Source organism: Saccopteryx bilineata, chromosome 9, assembly GCF_036850765.1.
Source record: "Saccopteryx bilineata isolate mSacBil1 chromosome 9, mSacBil1_pri_phased_curated, whole genome shotgun sequence".
In the NCBI taxonomy this organism is placed as follows: Eukaryota; Metazoa; Chordata; class Mammalia; order Chiroptera; family Emballonuridae; genus Saccopteryx; species Saccopteryx bilineata.
Window position 1 is genome coordinate 7552487 of NC_089498.1, and position 27220 is coordinate 7579706.

At 44.0% G+C, this 27220-nt stretch overlaps 1 protein-coding gene across 1 annotated transcript in view; it reads left to right on the plus strand.

Annotated features, from left to right (window-relative positions):
• Positions 1–27220, plus strand: part of FTO (FTO alpha-ketoglutarate dependent dioxygenase) — a 332528-nt gene that overhangs the window by 69427 nt on the left and 235881 nt on the right. Inside the window, exon 3 of the mRNA XM_066243933.1 lies at positions 21382–21459. Coding sequence (XP_066100030.1) covers positions 21382–21459 — 78 coding nt within the window. The remainder of the gene's footprint in view (positions 1–21381; positions 21460–27220) is intronic.

Sequence of the window (27220 nt, forward strand, 5' to 3'; positions counted from 1 at the left end):
CCTTTGCCCCGGGGCCCGTGTGCCAGCGCCAGCTTCAGGACCTCGTGCGGGCGCGCCTGTTCCTATTGCACCGTGGCGTGGATATCCGAGCCTGTCTGTGGTTTGCCTCAGGGACACGGAAGGGGCGGGCTCATGAAATGCTTGGAAAATATTTTCAGTTTATAATAATTGAGGGACAGTAGCTCAAAGTGTTTGAACACTAAGCCTGGGCATGGCCATCACAGTGTGTGAAATTTTGCTAATGCATCTTTACTAATAGCATATAAAAATCTTAGGGCTAGGAAGTCTTAGAGATCATTTAATCTAATTCCTCCAGATCGATTAAGTGATTTGTCCAAGGTCGTTCAACTGGGACAGTGGCACAGCTCAGGACATGGAACTCCCCACCTACACTCCCCCTCAGCCTCCGTGAAGTGAATCTGCTTCAGCGCCTCAGAAACCAGTAACTGCGGTTTAACCACCAGTGAGACTAAATGCAGCTATTTTTAATGCTGAATAATATCACGGCGTGGAATTGGCTTATTTATGAATGTTTATTCCCTGTCTCTTCCTCCATCCTCCCCAAATGTAAATCCCACGTGGACAGGAATCTTGTCTGTCTGATTCGAGTCAGTATCCCTAGAGCCGCACACAGACATAGTCGGTGTGTCAGAATTTGTGGTTGAGTGAGTGAATGAGGGGGCGTTTTCCCTGGCAGTTGTCCTAATAGTGTCAGAAGAGAGTTGAGATTTCACCTCACTTTTATCGGGGATTTAGCAAACACTGGTTGAACCTGCCGTGCGTCAGACACGATACCAGGCGCAGAGATGAATGAGACGCGGTGGGTGCCAAGCTTCAGGAAGTGGCCGCGTGACCATACAAAAATCACAAAGTCAAGAGCGGCAGACCAAATTAGTCTGACAGTTATTTTTTCTTTCACTTAACTTGAACGCATGCTGCTGCGTTAGTTACTTCCTATGTCTTTTATTCACCGGCTCTGCTCATTTACCGCCTCCCTTCTGATGGTATTGGAGTTCAGCTCTTAGGTTCTGTAGCTCAGCGGTTTGTAAGTGTGGTTGGTGGTCACCTCATCTCAGGGGCTTTAGAACGGACACACCCACATTGGTGTCCAGACCCTATTCCTGGTGATTCTAAATCGGTGGGTCTGGGCTGGGTATTGGAAGCTGTGCCAAGCAGGTAACTCCACAGGCAGCGTAATGAGCGGACATCGAGCTAGATGCCTCTGCTTTATAGGGCGTGGTGAGCCTGAGCACCTGGTCTAGTGATTGGGCCGAATAGTCTACTTAATTAGTATCTTCCTTTTCCTCAAAGATTTTAATCTTTGTTTTATTTCCCAGAATATAATTCTGCTCAGGGGAGCTCTGCAAATTGAAATAGTGTGTTTGCTGTCTATATACACACACTTGGAAAACTCCGTGACATCCTGTAGAGAAATGAATGTGACACATCAAATAAATGACCCCTGAAGGGGTCCTCGCCCCATTTGGCTCCACGAGTATCTTCCCATGTATGGGTTAGCTCTCCGACGAGACTCAGTGTGTATGTGTAAGTGTGGACGTGTAGTGTGGATTGCTTACATGGTGACTTTCAAGAGTGCAAACTTCTTTTTTCTTTGTTGCGGAATAAGGGATCTGGATTTGTGGTTTTCCAGGGTCCCTCTTCCTTGACTTGGCAGAAGGAGAGTAGGCCTCCCTCAGCAGACCTGAAAATAGGTGAGCTGTCAAGGTGTTGGCAGTGATAGGCTCCTCTGGGTGAGACTCAGGGCACCCTACCAGCAAAAAAGGAGAGGAGGCTTAAATGACTTCACCTTTGGGCTTTGCTTATAATAATTGCTCCAAGTGCTAAATTGGGTGTGACAGACCCAACAGGAGATTGCCAAGTGGGTTTTATTGCCAGACACTGACTGGATAAGTGATGTTCCTTATCTTAAAAAACAAAACCAAACTAAAGGGAAAAAACGGAAACCATAGTTCAAGTGAGAATTCAGACATTGCAGATGTGTGTACACATATTAGAGCGGTTTCAAACCTGTCAGTGAGGTCAGCCCCGTCACCTCCATCCAGGTGGGGACTGCAGAGTGGGGAGACGTGGGGAGGGCTGGGATTCAGAGAACCCGTGCAAGAGGGTAGGAGGGGTGAGCAATGTTGCTCTTACTTTTCTCTTGGGAGCGGCAGACGTTAAGTAGCCTTTGGATAACACTGAGCTCTACATACCTGTGTTAGAGCTGCGATCCCTGGCATTGTAGACTATATAATACTTATATATGTGTATGGCCAGGCTTAATAGAGCTCATTTATTATTAGTAACTGGATTGACTTAATGAAAATATTTTTAAAAGGCATATTGAAGAGCCACAGTAAAACTCAAGGATCACATCACGACAGTGTTTTCATTCCTTCAAGACACATCAGTTGATTCTGTCCTGGGGAGCCAGTGACGAAGCCGGCAATGCGTGAGGAAGGGGATTCCTGCTTTGTTGGCTGGTCTACAGCGCAGTCCTAGCAACTAGTACAGTGCCTTGGACAAAAGTAGACGCACAATCATTACTGAGTGAAGGAGGAAAGGGAGACAGACTGATCTCTACTTGCAGGGAGCTCACGGTCCAGGGAAAGGCAGACAGACAGAGCATGTACAACTAGGTCACAGAGCACGGGTGGAGAGCGACAGGAGTGAGGGTGCTGTGTGGGATAGGATGGCCAGGACCGGCTGGTTAGGGAGCGGAGTGACGAACAAGAGACCATCTTGCGAAGCTGGGGAGGTGCGGAGGAGTGTTGTTTAAGGGGCAGAAAGAAGACCTGCATAGAATGGAGGAGGGGGGAGACTTGCTGTGACTTGGAAGGACAGGCGTGGGCTGGGTCCCGATAAAGAGTCTGGACTGTATTCTGTGTGCCATGGGAGCCCATGAAGAAGGGTAGAAAGTTTTAAGCAAGGACGATCTGATCTAGTTATTTTATTTTTCCAATTACAGTTGACATTCAACATTATTTTGTATTAGTTTCAGGTGTACAGCATCGTGGTTAGACAATCATGTCCTTTACAAAGTGGTCCCCTGATATTTTAAGTATCCACCTGCCCCCGTACCTAGATGTTGCAATACTATTGACTACTACATTCCCTGTGTGATCTAGTTTTTTTCTTTAAAGAGGTTGCTCTGACGACTTTGGTGGCTGGACCATAGTCCAGGGACTAGAGGAAGACCGGGAGGAGGCTACTGGAGTGTTGCAGGCGAGAGATGACAGCGACTTGCCTCAGGGGGTAGCAGAGGAGACAGAGTGGATGGATTTGGAATGCATATTGGGATAGAAAAAGCCGTGTAGGGGTTGGAAGAGTTGCATGAGGAAGTTGACACACACCTGAACACACACAGACACTTTTTCCCTGTCTTTCTCTTTCCCTTCTCATTTGACAATGAACCTTCTTTAAAAGGTGTTTGTTGGATTGTGAAAGTACTGTTCAGAAATGAGAAAACTGCTGTTTCTGAAGTCTGGTGAGTGCTGGGGGAGGGAGGGGCGAGCACGAGCTCCTCAGGGCAGTGCGCAGCTGCCGTTCCGCGGTTCCGCGGTTCCAGGCATTTTCCACAGCATGGATTCAGGCAGCAGGCGGCGTGCACTGCGTACTTCTCAGCAGGTCAGAGTGCCATAAGAACAGAAAATTCAACTCTGGCTCTTGAATGAAACAGGATTCAAGAAGAGATTATCTGGGATCTAGTTTATGAGATAATGTGCTTTCTTATAAACACAAGCATCAGTTACACATTTAGAATGTCTGCTTTGTTCTTCCTGATTCTTTCTGGCTGTGGCGCATTCAGGGGTCCACTTGGATAGTCTCTGCTGCTGTGAGGTCTTAGGGAGCGGTCAGGAACAGAGCGGGGTGCGTGAGAGCAAGCGGAAGGGCTAGTCGGGGGTGGGAGCGGTCAGGAACAGAGCAGGGTGCGTGAGAGCAAGCGGAAGGGCTAATCGGGGGTGGGACTCTGAAAGCATGAACTTTGAGCCTGTCCTTACTGACCTCGTGCTGAAATGGGAGACCACTGAGAGGCTGCCTGTCACCCGCGGGCGGGTTCTTTAGAAATGGCACCCTCACGGACGGCGTGTACCTGCGGTTGCCAGGGCACTGGACACCCGGCGTCTCTCTGTGGAGAGCATGCTATCTGCACCATCACCGTGTGGCTCAAAGGGAAAAGTCTGATGAAAAGGGACGTCATGGGGTTGGAGGCGGCACAGTGGTCATAGCGTCACCCCAGAAGTGACCCTAGACAGAGGCCATCGAGTCCCACACATTTCATAGATAAACTAAGGGTGTGCCAGACGTGAAACATTCAGCGTAAATGTGCCTGTTGGCCCAAGGAAAATCGGGCAACGGGAGGCGAAACCTGATTGTTCATTCCAGGCGGACTCACATCGTGTCAGCAGATTAAATCTGAGCCCTAGCGTTGTGAACAGAAAGGGGAGTGATGTTAGGCTAGAATGGAGGAGATGAATGCTATGTTGGCAGGTGAAAGAAAAGTTTTTTTCCTAAGCTTTTGAGCCTACCCCCTCCCCCCCCACCCCATTTGTCTCATCTGCAAGTCTGGTGTATTTAACAATCATATAAACATCTTTCATCTTAGACTGTTTGGTGTGTCCCTAGCAGATTAGGTGAGTCAAATGAAATTATAGTTATATCAAGCCAAAAAATATAACATCAGAGAGTAGGCAAATGAGTCTAGTCTGCACAGTGAGGAGGGGAGGTTCAGACTGGCCGAGGATACTGCGTTACTCACCGCCACTGGACTAGGACCCAGCAAACCCAGAGGCACGCAGTGCTGATGCCATGTGCTTGGCCAATTCTTGGGTTGGCTCCTTTGCTTCCTGTCCCACTCAAGTTTCCCCCATTCCTTGAACCATAAATTGTGGGTATTCAGAAATGCCATGCTTCTGTTCAGAGGAGCAGGGTTGAGGTCAAGATCAAGAAGCTACATGGGCCGCATTTCTTTCCCATGAAGCAATGTTCTGTGAGTGTTTACGGACTATGAGTGCTGAATCAGGACTGAACTGTACAGGTTCCTGGGTTTGGGAGATTATAATTTGATGGGTCTTTTTCAGGTTTAATTCTTTAAGTTTTTTTATTGATTGATTTTTAGAGAGGGAGGAAGGGAGAGAGAGTCAGAGAAGGAGAGAGAGGGAGAAACAGCAATTTGTTCTTCCACTCATTCCTGCTGTCATTGGTTGATTCTTGTGTGTGCCCTGATCTGGGATTGAACCCACAACCTTGGCGTATCGGGGAGACACTAAACAACTGGTCTAACTGGCCAGAGCTCAGATTTAATTCTTAATTAAAGTTTGTAAATTCTTTTTTTTTTTAAGTGTCTTTATTATGTTTTATTTTTTTTTACAGAGACAGAGAGTGAGTCAAAGAGAAGGATAGACAGGGACAGAAAGAGATGAGAAGCATCAATCATTAGTTTTTCATTGCATGTTACAACACCTTAGTTGTTCATTGATTGCTTTCTCATATGTGCCTTGACCGTGGGCCTTCAGCAGACCGAGTAACCCCTTGCTGGAGCCAGCGACCGTGGGTCTAAGCTGGTGAACTTTTGCTCAAACCAGATGAGCCCGCACTCAAGCTGGCGACCTCGGGGTCTCGAACCTGGGTCCTCTGCATCCCAGTCTGACGCTCTATCCACTGCGCCACCGCCTGGTCAGGCTAAAGTTTGTAAATTCTTTATTTTTCATCATTGCTTTTTTTTTTTTTTTTTTTTTTACTCTTAACCTCCTGTTCTTTTCACTTTTGTGGTTATTTGCTATTCTGCTTTTAGTACAAAATTGACGTAATTCGTGCTCAGCCTCTATCCCATTTCCCTGTCTTCTTGGCAAACACTTGTTACCGGATGCTTCTTTAGTCTCATGGGGGCAGTTACCTCCTGGGGCGGGGAGAGACCTGGGGCATGTGTCTCTTACCTGGACATACACCGGGCTGTATCAGTAATTGTGCAAATGCGTTGTACTTACTGTATTTTCCCATTTGAGCATATTGGGTCAGTAATAAGAACCAGGTGTTTGAATAAACGAATCACATGCCAAGTTTCATTTTGGAAATGAACTATTGTAGTTTAGGGCTGTAGTACATTTGCGAAGCTGTAATACATTGCGGTGATGAAAGCTTTATAAAATTCCTTATAGCTGTGCACCTTATATCTATTCATTATTACCTGTGTTTTGTGTGTGCTCATTTCCATACACGCAGATATATGAGTACGTATATGCTCCCTGACATACACACAGATATGAAGATATTCTCTGAGCAAGGCCTGTGTGCACCAGATTTTTGCCTGAATTGAGTTTTATGGAGAAGAGAGATGCCTTGGAAATGCTAGCATTGGCGTAGCCTTGTGTGTAATCTAACGAGCGGCCAGGGCTGTAATGACCTGCAACATGAGCTCAAGAGCTACAAAATCCTCAGAGGACACAGGCAAAAGCATTATTTTTTCCCCCTAATGAGCTAGGTTGTTCTCCAAAAGCAACAAGTCCTGCCTGTGGTTTCGGAGAGCTGTCATGAGCCCTAAGTCGCTTTGTGGTTTGAACTTGATGTGAGTAAAGATTCCTCTGCACCCTCAGCCTAGAAAAACTTGACCGTGCTCTTGAAGGCTTCCTGACTTTGAAGCTAGAGAAAGCTCTCATTTTCGATTAGGCAATTGGTAACATTTTTTCAGGTCTGGTCTAAGTCCACGATGCCAGAAAATCAGCCATGGTTGCTCTGTTTGGAGAACAGCTCGGGGCCTCAGATGGAAGGTCACATCTAGTGTAGAACTCCTGTCAGCTGCCTATGGGCGCTTTTGGTCTTTTCTCCCAGACTTTCTGAATTTTTTGATTTCTTTCAAATTCTTCTTCTTTTTCCTTTTAATTATCATAATACTGTTCATAGTGCATTTTTTTTTAAAGCAAGAGAGGCAGAGACAGAGAGAGGGACAGATAGGAACAGACAAATAAGAAGGGAGAGAGATGAGAAGCATCAATTATTATTATTATTTTTTTGTATTTTTCTGAAGTGAGAAGCGAGGAGGCAGACAGACAGACTCCTGCATCTACCCGGCATGCTTACCAGGGGGTGATGCTCTGCCCATCTGGGGCATTGCACCTTAGCAACTGGAGCCATTCTAGCACCTGAGGTGGAGGCCATGAAGCCATCCTCAGTGCCTGGGCCAACTTTGCTCCAATGGAGCCTTGGCTGTGGGAGGGGAAGAGAAAGACAGAGAGAAAGGAGAGGGGGAAGGGTGGAGAAACGGATGGGTGCTTCTCCTGTGAAGCATCAATTCTTTGTTGCGGCTCCTTAGTTGTTCATTGATTGCTTTCTCACATGTGCAGTGATGGTGGAGGGGGGCTACAGCAGAGTGAGTGACCCCTTGCTCAAGGCAGTGACCTTGGGCTTCAAGCCAGCGACCACGGAGCCATATCTATGATCTCACACTCAAGCCAGCAGCCCTACTCTCAAGCCGGTGAGCCCACACTCAAGCTGGAGACCTTGAGGTTTTGAACCTGGGTCCTCCACGTCCCAGCCTGATGCTACATTCACTGTGCCATTGCCTGGTCATGCTCCTAGTGCATTGTTTAAAAAAACTGTGGTAAAAGACACATAATGTAAACTGTACCATCTGACCCCCGTAAATGTGCTTGTCTGCGGCACCAAGTGCATCTGAGGTGCCATGCCGCTTGCTCTGTGCTTCCTGCATCATGGAGCCATCAGCACCACCCAGCGCCAGAACTTGAATCCCAAACTGGAACTCTGCTCCCACTTCACAGTAACTCCCGTTCCTGCCTCAGCCCAGCCCCAGGCAACCACCTTGCCACTTTCTGTCCCCAGGAGTCGGACTGCACTTGGTCCCTCAAATAGGTGGGATCAGGCAGTGTTTGTCCTGCGATGACTGGCTTATTTCACTTAGAATAGCATTCTTTAGGGTCCATTTGTGTTACAGTAGGTGTCATAATTGCCTTTTTCAGGAGAGGTAATCTCCTGTTGTATAAACCTACCACATTTTAAAAGTCCATCCCCCTGTGATGGACACTTGGGCTGCCTCTCTTCTGGCTGTGGTGAATAATTAGCTATCTCTGAGACCCAGCTTCCCGTGCATTAGGGTCTATGCACAGAAATGCAGTTGCTGGATGATATGGTAATTCAGTTTTTTGAGGGATGGAGCAGAGTACAGGGTTCTACCTTCTCTACACCGTGCCAACACTTGTTCCTTTCTTCTCTCTTTTTCTCTCTCTCTTTTGGCAATAGCCCTGCTAATGGTTGTCAGCTAGTATCTCTCAAACACTGTGACCACCATTCCCTCTGTTTGGCTCACACTTCCCCCTGATGTTTCGGTTCTCAGCCCAGATGCCTCTACTTCTGGAAAGCCTTCCCCAAGAGCTCCCTATCCCGTCTTTTAAGTGAGATGCGAAGGTACTGCTCTTGGCTTCCTGTATCATAGAACTTCCTGTGTTTGGTTATAGTTTGTTTAATCTGTCTGACACTTCTACTACATGCTGAGTTCCGTGAAGGCAGGAATATGTGTCTTGATATAGCTGTCATGATCACTGTTGTGTCCTGGGACCTGGCTCTCCATAGAGGAGATGGCGGAATGTGCACCTTCAGGTGTAAAGAAACTCTCCTGATAGGCTGGAGTGTGCAGTCTGACTTTGCAGATTGAAACATGTGAGGTCAACTCCCAGCTCTGGCATTTACTAGCTCCGTGATCTTGAACCAGGTATTTTATCTAAGTCTTGGTTTTTACTTCTTTAATATAGGGGTAATGGTATCTACCTCATCCTCACAAGATTTCTATAATGATTAAAAAAGAGTTAGCAGGTCCTGGCCGGTTGGCTTAGTAGTAGAGCGTTGGCCCTGCATGTGGAAGTCCCGAGTTCGATTCCCGGCCAGGGTACACAGGAGAAGCACCCATCTGCTTCTCCACCCTTTCCCCTCTCCTTTCTCTCTGTGTCTCTCTTTCCCTCCTGCAGCCAAGGCTCCATTGGAGCAAGGTTGGCCTGGGTGCTGAGGATGGCTCCATGGCCTCCACCTGAGGTGCTAAAATGGCTCCGGTTGCAGCAGAGCAACGCCCCAGATGGGCAGAGCATCGCCCCCTTGCAGGCTTGCCGGGTGGGTCCTGGTTAGGTGCATGCGGGAGTCTGTCTCTCTACCTCCCTGCTTCTCACTTCAGAAAAAAAAAAAGAGTTAGCATGGTTGAAAGTGCCTGTTCTGGTCAATAAACAGGAATGAAGGGAGGGAGAAGAAGCAGGGGAACAGGACTCCAACATTTCCAATCTGGCTGGTGATGATGTTAACTTAAAATTAAAAACAGGAGAAGCTGACTTCAGGAAGTCCAGATAGGAAACTGTTCCCTTTGATCCTGGGCTTCTTGACGGTCGGGTGCTGGTGGGAACTTCCATGTTGTAACATCCTAGACACCGGTTTGGGCTGGAGATGAGGATTTGGGTGCCATCTGTAAGGAACTCAGTTTAAGAAGATGAGATGGCCTAAAGGAAGAGTGCTGTCTACAGCGAGAAGAGGAAGAAGGATAGGGAAGGTTTGCTATTATGGACAACCGTGGAGTAATTGCTGGGGGGGGGGAGGGGGAGGGGATAGATGGTGATGGACGGAGACTGGACTGGGCCGAGCGAACACACAATAGATGTGTAGAGATGCGCCGTAGAACCGGGCACCTGAAAGCTGTATAAGTATGTTAGCCAGTGTCACCCCAAGAAACTCAGTGGAAAAAAGGAGCAGAGGAAGGAAGAGCTGACAGGGAGACTGAGAAGGAGGGAACACAGGCTAGAGGTGTGCACGGGAGAGGGTGCTATGGAAACCGAGAGCCAAGAGGATCATGAGAAAGTGACACGGCTGACGGCGCCCAGTGCTTCCCAGATGACCAGGAGGGCGACAGTGCGTGTTGGCAGGTAGGGCTGCTCACTGGCTTTGGGAAGAATTGTTTGAGTAAAGGACAGTGGGTGTGTGTGTGGGGGGGAGATGCCAGGTCATTGTAGGGGTCAGGGCAGAAAGACAGGAGGAACTCTGGGCATTTATCATAAATTGTTCTTTGGGAAGTCCGGCAGGGAAAGAAAGGATGCCGCAGGATGGTAGCACCTGAAGTGGGACGTAGGAAAATCCCTGGAAGCATTAAATAATGAATTAACTAGTTAATTAAAGTGAAGGCGGCACGGCCATTCTTAAAGTCTGAGATGGCGTAAGCATCAAGGATGAAGAGAACAGACCTATGGAGAGGATGAGGGTGCCCAGTGATGTTCCACAGAACGCCGACGACTGGCGCATGACCCCAAGGTGGCGAGAAGGCGTGGGGCCAGGAGGACAGGCAAATTGTTAGTCTCTCTAGTCTATTTTAAAACTTTTATTAACACCTATAAGACATATCTACTTTGTATTCTAAAGCAGTTATTAAATAAGAAACTCTTGCAGGCGTTTCTCTTTAACCTTCACTACAGCCAGGCAGAACGGATTGTTGAGCTAGCTGCGTCAGCAGCGGTGGGATTTCTGTTGTTTTCAAAGTAACACATCACGCCTTGTGTGATTCAGTTGTGGCGACACAAGGGGGAGTATTTAATGTCTGATTATGCAGCACCTGCTGGGAAACAGCAGCGAGCCAGAGAGGGACAGTAGAGAGCGACAGGTTATTAAATGGACAGTCACCGAGGTCACCTCTCGACGTTGTTACTACCGCATCGCGGACATCTGCTTTCCCATGGCAGGTTGTTTGATCATGGTTTCACGGTGAAAGCTTTGTGAAATTACAAAGGAGGCAGAGAGCCTTCTGGTCCCAAATGTTATTTACCGCCGGCCCGCTAGCAGGCACGTGCTGCTGGGTTTGATCACGCTAATGCGATGCTGGCAGGACATGTGGTGACACCTTAGGGAGCTCTGTCCTCTGACCTTCTAGTAGACCGCTAAGGTACACAGTGACGAGGTGGAAGGGTTCCCGAAGACAGAGGTATGACTGAGAGAATCTGACTTCTTCCTCTGGACAGGGGTGGTCAAGAAGAGAGGGTTTTTCTCCTCTTGGAGACGTAAGGGGTACCGTATTCGGTCTTTGGAGCTAGAACGTAGGTACAGTAGCAGTGAAGGAGTTTTAAATCATCTGTTGTCGCTCTTGGACGTTTTGGACTGGTATTGCCCTTGCTCTTGTATTCATCTACTGTGTTATGGGCAGCGACACGACTGTGAGGAAGAATCTTGGGTGAATGATTATCTCTGTTTTCAGTCGGGTACTTGGAGGTCGCTCCAGGAAATCTCAGTGTCCAAGGCAGCTACTCCAAATGGAGTCCAAGGAATTAGAATCGTTCCAAGTCATTATCCCCGAGTAAAGAGCCCAACATTTTACTTTGTTTAAGGCACTTCTGACTCTGGTACCAATATTATTTTCTACAGATGTGGCAAGTGCCCTTCCCCCACAGGGTCAGTCCTTTCCACAATCAACCCGCGACCTTTATTTCTTTTTCCTACTTTCCATCATAGAGATTCTTTATTTTTTTCTTCCAGGAAACTTTCTTTCACTTTTGAAACTTGGACTACATTCTTAAATTTAATGATTATAGGTGGAATTTAATATCAAGTCAGTGAGACAAACCATTTTTGATATTCAAAATAATATATGAAGAGCTAAAGTATATATTTTGTACCCGTGAAAGAGTAATTTAGGAGGTCCTGGAATGCCATGGCTAACTTGGAAGAATACTTTGGAAAGTGTGGATTATAGGGAAGGAGCTGTCTTGGGAGGATGTTTTATAAGCTGGAAAGGTTAGTATTACAGCTCAGTCAAAAGAGGTGAACTCCTCTAGGAAGAAATTGATTTGTTGGAAAGTTGCTCGTAATAAAAGAATGAAAGAGAAATGAAGAAAGTTTTAATTAACTTGCATAAAACTCAGATTCATTGTCTTTACATGGACACAAAGTATGGATTCTTAGATTTAAAGCAGGATAAAATAGATACCCCAGCCAAAAAAAAAAAAAAAAGGACAAGGCATGAGCAGGAATTTCATAAAAGAGCTACTGCAATTGGCAATGTATGAAAAGTTACTCAAGACCTGATTAACCACCAAAGAAATGTAGATGAGAGTGAACTTGTTTTTTCATTATCAACTTGCCAAAGATCTAAGTTTGATAATCACTGGTGTGTGAGTATATGAAGAAATGAGTATTGTCTATTGATGGGCACAAAGTGGATGCCGTTTCCCTGGAGGGCAATTTCACAATATGAATCCAAAGCCTTAATAGAACATGTCCCTTTTAACCTAGTGAATCTCTTGCTAAGAATTTTTATCACAAAGAAACCATCTGTGCCTTCTTGTCGAATGGTAAGCCCATAGTTTGTGTATGCCTTCTGCTCCAAACATATATATCAGTGACTGATAACACACTGAACGAATAACAGGTAAGAAAAGAGTCATACCTGGGCTTACAGACAAGACCGTGTGGTGTACTGAACAGAGAACAAGGTGAATGGGTGAGCCGGATTGAAAACATGGCCCTGCAGGGGCTCCCAGTGTGGAAACACAAAGCAGCAGCCGCGAGTTTAGGTCTGATGGGATCCTAGGAACTAAAAGCTTCCCACTGGAGGCTGGACAGAACCAGGCTAAGGGTGTGAAGCCAGCAGTGGGGGTGCAGTGTTAATTCTCATAAAAAGGAGACAGAGACAAGGCCATCATGGTGGGGAAATAGCTTATATGGAGATATGGGTCTCGAGGGGCAGGATAAGACAGATAAACGTGCAAGAATAGAAACTGAATTAGGCTGATTGATTGTGGTCTAATCGGGGAGAGATTGTGATGCTGGTGGTACAGGAATCCTGGGGGAGGCAACTGTTGGACCATGAAAGAGGAAAAGGTGAGCGACATGGAAAGAGAGAGAGAGAGAGGAGGGGGGGAAAAGCAAAGACAAGGAAGTCATCCACTGAGAATGAGCCTTCAAAACAAAATACCAAAGTCACTGAAGACAATAAATGCTAGTAAGGAGAGCTAACAGCATTAGCAATGAGAACAAAAGAGCATTCCAGATGAGATTAATTTTATGGAGAAGTCAGTCAAAGACTATAGTAATCATGTTCAGGAAACTCAAAGGCGTAAGTAAAGACATCCCAATGATAAAAGTGAGATTTCAGCTTGCTTCAAAATATGCAGAAACGGAACAGGAACAGCTAGCTAGCTACACATGTGAAAGGAGCCACTTACACATTTTGGAAATAAACAGTAGAGTCGCAGAAATAATTGTTGATGGGATGAACTTTAGAGCCGACATAATTAAAAAGAGAATTGGTGAATTGGAAGAGGGTACTGGGGAATTCAGCCAAGATGTAGCATAAAAAGACAAAAAAATAAAAAATTAAAAAAAAGAGGAGAGGGAGAACATTTAAGAGATTTGGAGGCTACATTGAGAGGTTCCAACACTTGTCTAATAGGAGTTCCAGCCAAAGAGAATGAAGGTCGAGATGGAGAAGAGAAGTCTGAAGAGTGAAGAGTGGAGGATTTTCCTTGTTTAGAAAGAAACATGAGTCCTCAGGTACTTGAGTAGTACCATCATGTTGATACTATAGAATATAAGGGATATAAAGAAAAAAGTCCTTAAGAGACTCAAGACATAAAAATGTGGATTATCTGTAAAAGAAAGATTCTTATTACTAACAACAGATGCTAGAAGACAGGGGAACAAAATCTTGAAAGGGCAATGGGAAGATTACAGTTCATTTTAATTTTGAAAACCCTGGTAGTCTTTGATTCAGGAGTAAGGAAAAAATATAGATATTTTCAGTGGTAAAAAGGACTGGGAGAGTTACTTACCATCCATAGACTCTCACTAGGAAAACTGTTAAATGTTGTAATTTATAGCAAGAAGGAAAGTGAACCCAGAATGTAGGCCTTTATTACAAGAAACAAGAATGAGCATAGAAATTGATAAGATGTCTCGGCAACTTTACTTAATTATTGGTTTAAGTACTACTTGTTTTGTTTTAAGATTGCTATAGAACCAAAGCTCTAGATGACAATAACTAATGAGACTGAGGAACAGGAGGTAAGCCATGTGTGGTACAATATTAGGGACAGGAAAGAAGACGCACTCTTGGTGTTACCGGTTTGTAAGAATAAGAAAATACACATTTGAGGACTAACTTAGATAAAATGGGTCCATATCTAGAAAAATTGACATTATTTAAGTTGCCTTAAGAGGTAGTGACAAGCCTGAACAGAGCAGTGAGAGAAACTGAACGATAAGCACAAGACTGTGCTCTGACAATGACAGTCGGTCCAGTTCTGCAGGCAAGGTACACCACGTTGGGTCAGTGCACCTCCCCTTCCCTGCCTTCAGAACAGTGCTATCGGTGTAATGGACGTGCCACAAATGGTGCATATGGAAATTGCATGACTTGTGAAGTTTTGACACGTGTATGTACTTGTTGAACCACCATCAAAATCAAGGTAGCTCACATATTCGTTACACCAGATAGATTCTTCGTGTGTCTTAGTAATACTTCCTCTTCCTCCAACCCTGGCCCCCGGCCACCACTAATTGCCATTTGTCACTGTTGATGAATTTGCATTTTCTAGAGTTTTGCATAAATGGAATAAAACAGTATGTACTCTTTGTTTTGGCTTCCTTCACTGAGCACAGGGATTTTGAAATTCATTAATGTTGTTGTCCGTATCCATAATTCATTTCTTTTTAGTGCTGAGCAGTGACTTTTTGTATTGCTACCCCACAATTTCTTTCTTTTCTTTTTTTCCTGTTCACTTGATGGACGTTTGGGTTGTTTCCAGTTGTTGGCGATCACAGATATAGCTGCTATGAACATTTCTGTAGACGTTTGTGTATGGATATAAGCTGCCATGTTGTAGGTGTATCTTACCTTTTTAAGATATTGGCAGATTGTCTATCCTAAGGGGATATTGGTCTATAATTTTAAATGAAATGGTTGGACTATTTTATTTTCATCAGAGCAGTGTTTAAAATTTCTAGCTTTGAGTGTTTTGAAAATAGAAATTCTTGATTTGATAAAGTTTATCACTTGTTTTTTTTTATTTTTATGAATTGTGCTTTTGGTTTCACAGCAAAGAAAACTTTGTCTTGCTTTTCCTGAAGATTCAAAGAACTTCCCGTTTTCTTCTCCTAGTATTATAGTTTAGCTTTTATATTTACATTTATATCTAGATTTTACATTGTTGTATTTATTCATTCAGAATTCATTTTTATATATGGTACAAGATGTGAGTTACATTTAAAAAATACAGATACCTAATTCTTCAAGTAGTGTTTTTTGAAAAGAATTTCTTTCTCCATTGAATTAACTTTGAATCTTTGTCAAAACTCAATTGACCACAGGCCCTGCTGGGTGACTCAGTGGGTAAACCATTGTCCCGGTGCATCAAGATTTCAGGTTTGATCCCCAGACAGGGCACATAAGAGCAGCAACCAACGAGTGCACAACTAAGTGGAACAACTAAGTGGAACAGTGAGCTGGTACTTCTCTCTTTCTCTCACTCCCTTCCTCTGTCTCTCTCTCTCTCAATTAAAAAAGAAATCAATAGACCACAGATAGGTAGGTCTATTTTTGGATTCTATTTTATTCATTTATCTATTTATCTACTTTTATGCTCATACTACACTGTCTTGATTTCTGTAGTTTTATAGTAAGTTTTGACTTTAGAGTGAAGACTCAAATTTATTCTTCTTTCACAAAGTTGTTTTGGCCATTTTAGGTCTTGGCATTTATTTATTTTATTTATTTTTTATTTTTTGTATTTTTCCGAAGCTGGAAACAGGGAGGCAGTCAGACAGACTCCTGCATGCGCCCGACCGGGGGGCAATGCTCTGCCCATCTGGGGGGTCGCTCTGCCGCAATCAGAGCCATTCTAGCGCCTGAAGCAGAGGCCACAGAGCCATCCTCAGCGCCTGGGCAAACTTTGCTCCAGTGTAGCCTTGGCTGGGGGAGGAGAAGAGAGAGACAGAGAGGAAGGAGAGGGGGAGGGGTGGAGAAGCAGTTGGGCGCTTCTCCTGTGTGCCCTGGCCGGGAATCGAACCCGGGACTTCTGCACGCCAGGCCGACGCTCTACCACTGAGCCAACCAGCCAGGGCTGGTCTTGGCATTTTTATATGAATTTTAGTAGTGTTCCAATTTTTACAAAAAAAAACTGGGGATCTTGGATTGGGACTATATCAATTTGGGGACAATTTGACATTGAGTCTTCAGATCCGTGAACATAGTATATCTCTTCATTTAATTAGAACTTCTTTAATTCCATTCAGCACTGTTTTACAGGGATTTTAAAAGTAAAAGTCTGGAAAAGCTTTTGTTAGATTTATCCCTGAGTACTTTGTAATTTTTGATATTGTTGTTTATGGTATTCTTTATAAGTTTAATTTCAGGTAGTTGGTTTCTAGAATATAGAAGCACCTGACTTGTGTATATTGATCTTGCAACCCCATTGTCCTGTAGATTATATACTGCAAGCTTGCTGAATGGATTCGTTCTAATAGCTTTTTGGTAGACCCTGTAGGATTTTCTATACAGGTGCTTATGTCATAGGCAAATACAGATGGTTTTATCTATTCTGTATTTTTCCCTAGTCTGCATGCCTTTTATTTCTTTTCTTTTTTTTCTGGCCATATTATACTGCCTAGAACCTTCAGTACAGCCTTGAATAGAGGGGTGACAGCAGGCATCTTTGCCTTTTTCCTGGTCAAATAGTGAAATCATCGAGGCTTTCATCACTAGGGATGATGTTAGCTGTATGGTTTCATGGGATCTTCTATCAGTTTGAAGAAGTTCTCTAGATTGCTGAGTGTGTTGAGAGGATTGATGTTGGGTATTGACTCATGTTCTCACTGCATCCATTCAGATGACCATATGGTTTTTCTCTCTGAATCTGAGAACATGAGAAATTACGTCAATTTTCAATTATTAAACCACCCTGGTATTTCTGGGATAATACTTGGTCATGATGTATTATCCTTTTTATGTGTTCTTGGATTCAGTTGGCTGAAGTTTGTTAATAATATGTGTATTTCATATCCCTAAGGGGATATTGGTCTGTAATTTTATTGTAATAATTCTGCTTGGTTTGGGGATTGCATTTCATTAATTTTCTGCTTGAGTTTGTGTAGAATTGATGTTTCTTTCTTAAATGCTTAGTAGAATTCAATAGCAAGTGCTTGGAGTTTTCTTTGTGGGAAGTTTTTAAGAAACAAATTTAATTTCATCATTAGATACAGGGCTATTCAGGTGATCTTGAGATAATTTGTGTCTTTCAAGGGATATTTCTATTTTTCCGAAGTCCTAAAATTAATTGGTATAAAGTTCATAATACCCGCCTTATCATCCTTTTAGTTGGCATGCTGAGACTTCAGTGTTCTTTGTTCTTATCAACCTGGCTAGAAATTTTAAATTTCTTAAAGAACTAGCTTCTGGCTTCATTGATTTTCTTTACTTTTCCTCTTTCTTTTTTATTGATTTCTACTCAGATCTTTTATAATTTTCTTTCATTTGCTTACTTTGGTTTTCATTTGCTCCTCTTTTTCCATTTTCTTCAGGTGGACGCTGAGGTCATTGATTTGAAAACATTTTTCTGTTATACTATAGGCATTAGTGTTATAAACTTACCTCTTGCAAACATTGCTGTAGCTGCAACCTAGTAATTTTTACATGTTTTGTTTTCATTTTTATTCCATTTGAAATTTTCTAATTCCTTGTTTGATTTCTTCTTTGACCCACAGATTATTTAAAGTAGGTGATATCATTTCCAAATATTTGGGATATTTTGCAATCTATTTCTCTTATTGATGTTTAATTTCATTTTGTTAGAGAACACTCCCATCCACCCACCCAGCTTTACTGAGATATAACTGACCTGTAACACTGTGTAAGTTGGAGGTACAAAATGTGATGCTTTGATACATGTGTATTTATTGGGAAGTGGTTACCATGCTAGAGTTCGTTAACACCTCGGTCATCACATGTAATTTGTTTGTTTTACTTTATGTCTTCGTGTCTGTGTCTCTCTCAACTGCTGGAGCTGTGGAAGTGGGCATAGACCGAATGGAAGGCCGAGAGGTCTGGGGCTTTGCACCCTCTCTGGCTTTCTGTGTGGCATTTGTGAGCAGCTCGAGGTATTTGACATGAGTGTGACAGCAAAGACGTGTGAGCAGAGCGCGTGCCGGAGGACCAGCTGTGTGGGTCTCTCTGTACCCCAGGCCGAGGAGCCAGGTCTGACAGCCAGACTCCAGCGCCTCCTGCCTACTCTCCGGAGTGCATTTTCATGTGTTGTACGTTTGCCAACGGGCTGGCATTTTACACAAAGAAATCGTCAGAGCTGTTTCCCCCACCTCTTCCCTTTGTAGTCTGCGATGGTCACCCCACCCGAAGTACCTTACTGAACATCAAATAAGTATGTGCTTTCTAAAATGAAGACAAAAACTACATCATCTTCGTCTTTGTACTGAATTTCATGTTAAGAATGAACGGGCAATATGTTTGAGCTGATACTCGGTGATATGTTCACCATGCAAGATGTTTCCACAGTTCAGAATCGAAGCAACATAAGATGGAATGTTTTCTGTGGTCTTGCTCCGCCCCTGTGCCCTTTAGTCACTTCCCACCTGCGCCTCTGCAGACCACACAGACACATAATGTCTGTGTGTGGACACGAGCAGGCGTTCTGCCCCTTGCCTCTTCCTTCCCAGTGAGTCCCTGGGAGCTCTTTCTGCTAACGGGAGTTTCCTCGTTCTTGTTTCCTGTTGCTCTGTATTTGATCATGTGGATGTACGTGACTTATCTAACCATTCCCTGCGGACGGACACTTGAATTGTTTCTGATCTTTTTGTTGAGTTAACATATAATTCACATGCCATAAAACCCACCCTTTTAAAGCGTACAATTAAGTGGTTTTGACTATGTTTCCAAGCTTTTGTTCTCCAAATAGTGATCCGGTGAGTCAAGTTGCGCATGCATTTTTCTGGTACAAGTATCTGTAGAAAAAAGAAAACAAAACCCTTAGAAGTTGGGTTTCTGGGACAAAAGGGAAATGCATTTGAACTTTGATGGGGATTGTGCTGTTTTGCACTCCCACGTATGAGAGGGTCGGCTTCTCCACAGCTGGGCCAGAGCGACTTGGTCTTTTTATAAAGCGACCTTAATGTTTAAGAAACGTGTGCTGTTCATGAACTGCCAGGGTAATCTACTGTGGATTCCTGGTTGATTTCACCAAAGTAAACAGGACCACAGTTCTTTTCAAACTGCTAAATGTTCTTATTTCTAGTTGGCCTTGTTAGTTGTTTGGAAAATTGTACGTTGTGGATGTGGAAGCGGAGAGCAGATTACATCTGTGTGCTCCTAAGTGGAGTGATTTCCTGCCCCCTTCTCTGCTGTCATTTGGGCTCATGATGCTCACAATATTGACTTTAAAATCCCCAGTGGCAGAAAGCCGTCGTATTCTGCTTGCTCTGGAGCGGGAACATTCTTGTGGGATTTTATCCTTTCAATGTAGCCTCCCAAGTTCTAACGTTTTACACCCGACTGGTGCACTGGCTCTCAGCTGGCTGTGTTTGTTAACACTTTAGCTGAAGTATTAAACAGAATTTCCTCCTGCACTGGTGCTTGTTGGTGGATGGGGCAGCCCATGGCTCTTGAATTGGATTAAGGTGGATTCTGTCATTCCTGATGGGAACCTCTCTTTGTGTCCCTCTCTCTACACGGAGCAGCTTCCTGGTTTCTCCTGAAGAGTGGTGTTTGGAAGGCGGAGGTACTTCTAGGTTTGGGATCACCTTTGAGTTATGCAAGGCTTTTAACAATGGGTTAAACAAATCTCCAGGGGGCATTTAAATATTCTATCTATAAAAAGGACTGGTAAAGGTGCATAGGAAAATGTAGGCTTTCCCGAGCTTAAGGTGAAAACTGAGGTATAGATTTTGATTAAATTTGTGATGGCATACAGAAATATGCAAGTGTCATCAGGGAAATACCATTCGTTCTTTCTGTGTCCCAGATAGTGGCTATTGTTGAGAACAGAAGAGCCACTTCACCAATGGTTTGGGTCAAGGATTGGTTGGTGTTAGTAGTGTAGGTCCTTTATAAAGGAAAACCCTTCATAGTTTAACCAGTGAGCCAGTCTTAGTACAGAGGAGAAGACACCTACAGTCAAAACAGAATGCTCTCATTCAATAAACAGACTAGAATATTGTACAAGGGTAAAATGTACTGTTTTGTCTCTCTTAGGACAACTGGTGGCTATATCTCTATGCCCTTTTTTTTCTTTATTCAATGTAGATAATTACACAAAAGATCCGGAAAGAATGTGAATTCTGCTCACAGGTTGCTCTGGGCTCCCCCGCAATGGTTTTGTGAGGGAAGGCTGCTCTACTGGCGGGGGCAGGGGAGGGGGATACTCAGGGCGACCTCCAGAGCAGGCTGTGCACTGTGGAATGACATTGCGTGCCCCAGGCGATGTGCTACGGAGCGGAGCTGCATCGACCCAGAGCAAGGCACACCATCTTCTCATTCGTATGAAGGTGCCTTACTGGCTGACCATAGCCTGAGTATGCATTTTATTATAAGGCTCACTTGAAAATCAGTTGCTTCTGCCATTTCTGGTCTTTTCGATTCAGAAACTTTCTATGCCATATAGATCATTTCTGTGTGTGTGTGTGTGTGTGTGTGTGTGTGTCTGTGTAAACACGTCAACCACTTATATATCATGTACACACACACATACACACACCATTTATGCTTGGATATAAGGCCAGATCGTCTTTGAGAAATAATCCCTTGGAAGGAAGGTGGCACCTCATGTGTATTTGATTACTTAGAAAGTACTTTATAACATGGGGTCCTTTCTTACTTTGAACAGCATGGTTCTTCTGCTATCCAAAAGAAGAGCACACCTACGAAATTTTTCATGAGCTGAAATGGTGTCAAGTGAAGGAGCAGTTTCATTAATTGATATGGAAACATATTTGAGCATTCCGTGGCCCACAGTACAACCTGCCGACCCGTATCAACTAAACTAGAAAACCTAAAATAACCAAAAGCACACAGTAACAGGTGGAACGCTATGATAAATGCATAGCCTACCTACAGTAGAAATTATGTCAGTACAATGTGGTTTCACTTATTAAATTTCACAAAATGTGAGCGTGAATAAAAATCATTATTTCTAAATTAATGATTTATACAATGTGTAATTTCAATGTATGTAATTAAATCACTACATTTTATAATTGGTATAGTTTGACTAATTTCTATCTAAAAGTTTAGACATTCAAGTTGGCTAATTTTTTTTTATTTGTATTCTCTCTCTCACTGGGAAAATAAGGGGTTGTCTTACATTTTGGGTCACTGTATAGTCAGTCACCTCTATTATTATTTTTAAACAGAAACGGAGACTCCTTGAAGAGCTGGAAGACACGTGGCTTCCGTATCTGACCCCCAAAGATGATGAATTCTGCCAGCAGGTAAGGCCTTGTAGTGCCTTTGTCAATGTCCAGTGGTTTGTTCTGAGCTCCCTCAGTTTACCTGTGAAGCAACTGCAGTCTGAGAGGTTACACGAGAAACCAGACGGTCTGATTTGGCCGTCTCGTGAGTCCCTGTCCGCCCCCCCCCCCAAGGTGCCAGCCTCGTTCACAGGCTGCCTGCTGCTGTCCCCAGAGCACTTCAGCCTGGTGGCCTGGGGTTTCCCTGCCTCCTTGCCTCTGCTCGCTGTTTCTTCTGCATGGACTCTCCTGTTGCCCCAGGTCTAATTCTTCAAGACTTCACTCAAACATCGCCTCTTCCAGGCGGTCTGGTCGCCTCAGCTTCCCTGCACGCAGAGATGGCCTCCCTTTCCTCTGTGCCACCTGCACCTGGTAAACACCTCCACCATACCCACCCACTGTACTGCCGTTGTGGGCTTCTGTGTGTGTGGCTCCCTGAAATAGCACTCTTCCAATGACAAGTGACAAAGACCCAAGGACACTCATTGTGGAGAAAAGGGAGTTTATTGGTTTACTTACCTTTGATGTCAAGGAGTATCTGGCCGAATCCAGCTTCTCTGCCTGGTCGCCGCCTGTCTGTCTCGTGGGCTGGTTTCCTCTCTGTGGCTTCATGCGGGGCAGGCCCCCACCAAGAGCAGAGGAGGGCCCGCCGGGGCCTCCTGCGGGCGTGTGGTCTTCAGGACATGGGGCCGTAGAAGGAAGTTGTGATTTTCTCTTTCCTGGTTCTGTTAGGTTCTTCCAGCATTCATCGCGGCCAGTTGAGAGTCACGCGCTTGCCTCTTACCCAGCCCTTGTGCTGGGGGAGCGAGCGGCCCTTGCTTGCTGGGCCTTGTCTGTGGACCCGCTCTTGAAGCAGGGTTGAAATGTGGTCAGTCTCGCTCAGACCGCATGAACCAGGAGTCAGAAATGGTGTTTTTCCCAAAGGAGAACCGTCCTCTGGGGTGCTGTTCCCAAAGAAGGAGGCGACATTTGGGGCAAGTGGAGACAGTCCCGGTTCACCCGTTCTCACCAGCTATGCTGGGAGCTCTGGGGGTGTGTGGGGGGCCACATCATCTTGTGTCTGCGCTTGTATCGCCTGTTCTCAGTACTGTGGGAGGAAGCGAGGAAGGAAGGGGTTTCCCCACCAAGAGCCGAACCTCTGTTCCCAGGTCACTGCTAGTTCCCAGACACTGTCTCTCCTCCTCCTTCTCATGACCACCTGATCAGTCCTTTGATGGTGGCTCTAGCTTCCCTACTTGCCCCTCTTTTTTTTTATATATATATATCTTTTTCTGAAGTGGGACGTGTGGAGGCAGAGAGACTCCCACATGCACCTGACTGGGATCCACCCAGCATGCCCACCAGGGGGCGATGCTCTGTCCATCTGGGGCGTTGCTCCATTGCGGCTGGAGTCATTCTAGAGCCTGAGGCAGAGGCCATGGAGCCATCTTCAGTGCTCGGGCCAACTTTGCTCCAATGGAGCCTTGGCTGCGGGAGGGGAAGAGAGAGAGACAGAGAGAAAGGAGAGGGGGCAGGGTGGAGAGGCAGATGGGCGCTTCTCCTGTGTGCCCTGGCTGGGAATCAACCTGGGATTTCTACACACTGGTCTGACTTTCTACCACTTAGCCAACCTGCCAAGGCGACCCTCTTTCTTATTCCTTAAAGCTGCACTTGGCTCCTTCTCCCTTCCTCTGCGCTTACACAGCCGCCCAAGCTCCCATTCCTTTCCTCGCGTGCATGGCGGTTGCGATAGTCTCCTAACTTCTCGCCCCCTCCCGCCCCCATCTTCAGCCTGTTGTAATACAGCGCCTGCAGCGCTCTTTTTAAAACATAAATCAGCGCACAACCCTTTCTTGCTAACCCTTAGGTAGCTCCTGTCTTGTTCAGAGAAAAAGCCCAGGACCCTGCGTTCACCTGCAAAGCCTTGCAAAACCCTGCACGCCTGCCTCTGCCGGCTGGTGTCACTGCGTTTCCTGCCCCCCCCCCCCACTCTGGCATTCTTGCTCTTCCTGGAATAAACCAAGCTCACTCCTGCCCCTGGGCCTTGGCACTTACTGTTCCCTCAGCCTGGAACTCTCTCCTCTGCCCCCAGGTATCTGCATGGCCTGTCTCCTTGTTTCTTCCGTTCCTGCTTTGTGCAGATGGCACCTGGTCAGGAGAGAGGCCTTCTGGCCCTTCTGTGTAAAGCAGGGGCCTTCTCCCTGGCACCCCTACCTGACTTACTTGGCTTTCTGTTTCTCTGCGGCCCTTAGTACAATCTCAAATGCTGTGCATTGTACTAAATAAACCAGTGAATACTAAATAAATAAAATATTATATACTACAGTATATATGTAGTGAGCTAGATAGGCTGCACATTTATATCCTGAATATATAAACATGAGCTCCCAGAAAGCAGGTAGGAGGTTTGCTCTCTCTGTCTTCCCAGGACCTAGCACTTGGCACACAGTATATGCTCAATAAATATGTATTCAGTAGAGGCAGGTTTTTCAGGCCCCCTTCCCTATGATATCCCCTGCCCCTAAAGCTGTACATTCGTGCTTCTACTGCGGTAAGCCTTTCTCTAACTATTGGTTTATATTTCTGTCTCTCTTAAAATGTGAGGTGCTGTAAGTCAGAACCTAACTTCTTTTTCATTGTATTTATGACACTATAGACAGCATCAAGCATAGAGCGAATACTCATGAAGTTTTAAATAATTTGTGAAAAGAACTATTGAATGAATGAATGGACAAGCATACATCTTTGTATCACTTTGTAGCAAACCACATGTCATCCCAAGACTCTAGGGCCAAATAATCGCATAGCCCATTTGTCGGGATGGCTGCCAAGTCGTAAGCATTCTGCGGTGAACATCATGTAGCAAATTTGACTGGTATAGTGAGTGCAAAATATAAAGTGTTACCAGAAAAATCTGATAAAAGCCAGATTAGAAATATGCTCCCACAAAATCTGGGTATCCTAACACTTTTACGTAAAGGGCATTTCTCAAGTCACTTGAAGATAAATTTTATAAATTTTATTTCATTGCACCAAAGGTTAAGTTCCCCTGGGCTTCATTTAGGCGAGTCTCCAATAGACTGTTTTCTTATTTATCTAATGTCATGTCTGACTTCTCTGGGTGATGAATTTTTTTCTGAAACATCCTTTGCTATGTGAGGATGGGCTAGAATTTTTTAAAAGATTTTATTTATTCATTTTAGAGAGGGGGGAGAGAGAGAGAGAGGGAGAGAGAGAGATTGAGTGAGAGAGATTGAGCGAGAGAGAGAGAGAGAGAGAGAGAGAGAGTGAGGAGGAGCAGGAGGCATCAACTTCCACATGTGCCTTGACCAGGCAAATCCAGGGTTTCAAACTGGCGACCTCAGCGTTCCAGGTCAGCACTTTATCCACTGCACCACCACAGGTCAGGCCAGAATTTTTATATAATGGCTTAAAATAGGTAGACAATAAAGCCTAAGCTCCAGAGAACCTAGAATCCCACATCTTTCAAGCATTGATAAATGCCTGGCCTGTTGGCAACTTGTATCTAACATACCTTTCCAAATGCTTATTAAACTGTAGAGTTGTCATTCATGTCAAAGGATCTGTAGCTCTCAAGCAATAGATTATGTGACCAGACAACTATTAACATAATTGCATGACTGTATACTCCCTAGAAAAACTGTAATGGGAGTAAATGAAGAAAATTTTTAACATATTTGGAAATCTGCCAACAGCTGTTCCACATTATTGTGCACTATCTGGTGTTCTGCACATACCTGCCCGAAGTGGAAAGGGAACTTAGTGCTTGACAGAATTAATTAATATTCAATAATTTAACGTTCAATTCTTTTCCAGAGTTACTTGCTGTTCTCTTTAAAGAAAATGTTCACAAACTCTACATGGCTTGTTTATGTATCTAGACTAATCTAATTACTTTGTAACTTAATATTAAGAGAGGGCATTTAGGTTGTTTTTTTCCCCCCTTGCATTTTTTTGAGATGGTGCCAATATTAGCCAATTATTATTTGTATTTATTGTAATTAGATGAAACCTCTCCGAGCATTGAACAATGTGACAAGTCAGCTTGCAGTAGCGTCAGAAATTATTTTGAAAATTTAGGTTCATCAAAAACAATCTCCTGACAAACAAGAAATGCCATGAAATTAAGAATTTTTTGAATGCAACATCTTTTCCCTGATTTTTTAAAAAAGTATTTTACATTTTTTTGAAAATATACAGCTATCTAAAGAAGGAAATTGAAATGATGCCCAAGTTCACTACCCAGAGATAAGTACCATAAATATTTGGTCATCTTTTTCTCCAAATCTTTATTTTCTCTGAATATTTAAATATCTACATTGTTTTCTTTTGTGTGAAACTAGAATCCTGTTGCCTGAATATCTTGCTAATTTCTTGTAATATAGTCAGTTTACTTTCTTACATTTTTCATAAAACCATAAAAATCCTTGTAAATTTTATCACTTAGGACTTCATCACATGACTGATGTACCATTTTCCCTTCAAATCTCCTATTAGGCATTTTGATGTTCAGTTTTTAATTATTATAAAACATAGTATGATGAATATCCTTGTAGTTGTGATAAATTTCTCTATTTCATAATGATAAATTCTTAGAAGTAGAATAACTAAGTGAAGAGATAGGAGCATGTGAAGTTTTGATAGATTTTTGTCTAATTGGCCTGAAGCTGGGTTATAATAATTTGCATTTCTAAGTGCAGGCTATCAGAATATTTAATTTTGTACTCACCAACAATGTGCATTACTATGATAAAATTTTATTTCTTGAAAATTTAATAGGCAAAGATAAATTAAATATAATTGAATACAATTATGTTACTTTATCATTTTTCTGACTTAGGTACAGTTAGTTTTTTCCCCCGTACATTGAAGAGCCTTCTATATTAATTTGTGTGAATATATATATATATAATTTTATAAGTTTATATATCTATTTAAATTTGGAATTGTTCTTTATTAAGAATTTGAAGGCCATTTCTACCATATAGATTGCAAATGTTTTTTTCCAATTGGTGTTTGCCTTTTAATTTTATAATTCCTTTTATGCAAAAGTTTAAAATGTTGTATATGCAAAATTTTCAGTCTTCCTTCGTACAACTGTTTATTGATAAACTGTGTGTGTGTGTGATTTACATACCATAAAATTCCCCTGTTGAGATTGTGCAGTTCCGCCATTCTGGGTAGCTTGTGAGTGTTTCTGGCTCCCCAGACAGGCCCCTCACGCCTTGCTCCAGTCCGTTTATCTCCCTCCCCCCGGCTCAGATGCACACGGCTCTGCTTTCTGTCAGTCTTAAAGCTTCGATTCTTTTAGTCTGATACAGAAGTCCTGAGCACTTGCATTTTAGCCAAGTCCCGGGGGGCTTAACGGAGAAAGAAACAGCTACCACCCCTTCCTGCAGGGGAGTGCGGTCCCGTCGGAGGGATCGCTAAATACATAATAGTGCGAATGAATACGGGGTGGGCAAAAGTAGGCTTACAGCTGTTCCTACAGGTGAGCAATACAGTAATTACAAAGTAATAATACACGAATAAACTCTGCGTCCTGCATACTCACACCTGTAGACCTGCCTTTGCTCTGTCCTGTCTACAGTTACAGATTGGTCAGTGCTTTGCAAGATTAGTAAAGCGTGCGACGAATGGTGCCCGCCTGAAGGTGGAAACGCAGGGGAGGTTTCTGTGCGAAGGTGACCTGGAGGATGAGCAGGGCCGGCCAGGTCGAGCGCTGAGGGACAGCTGGCCTGGA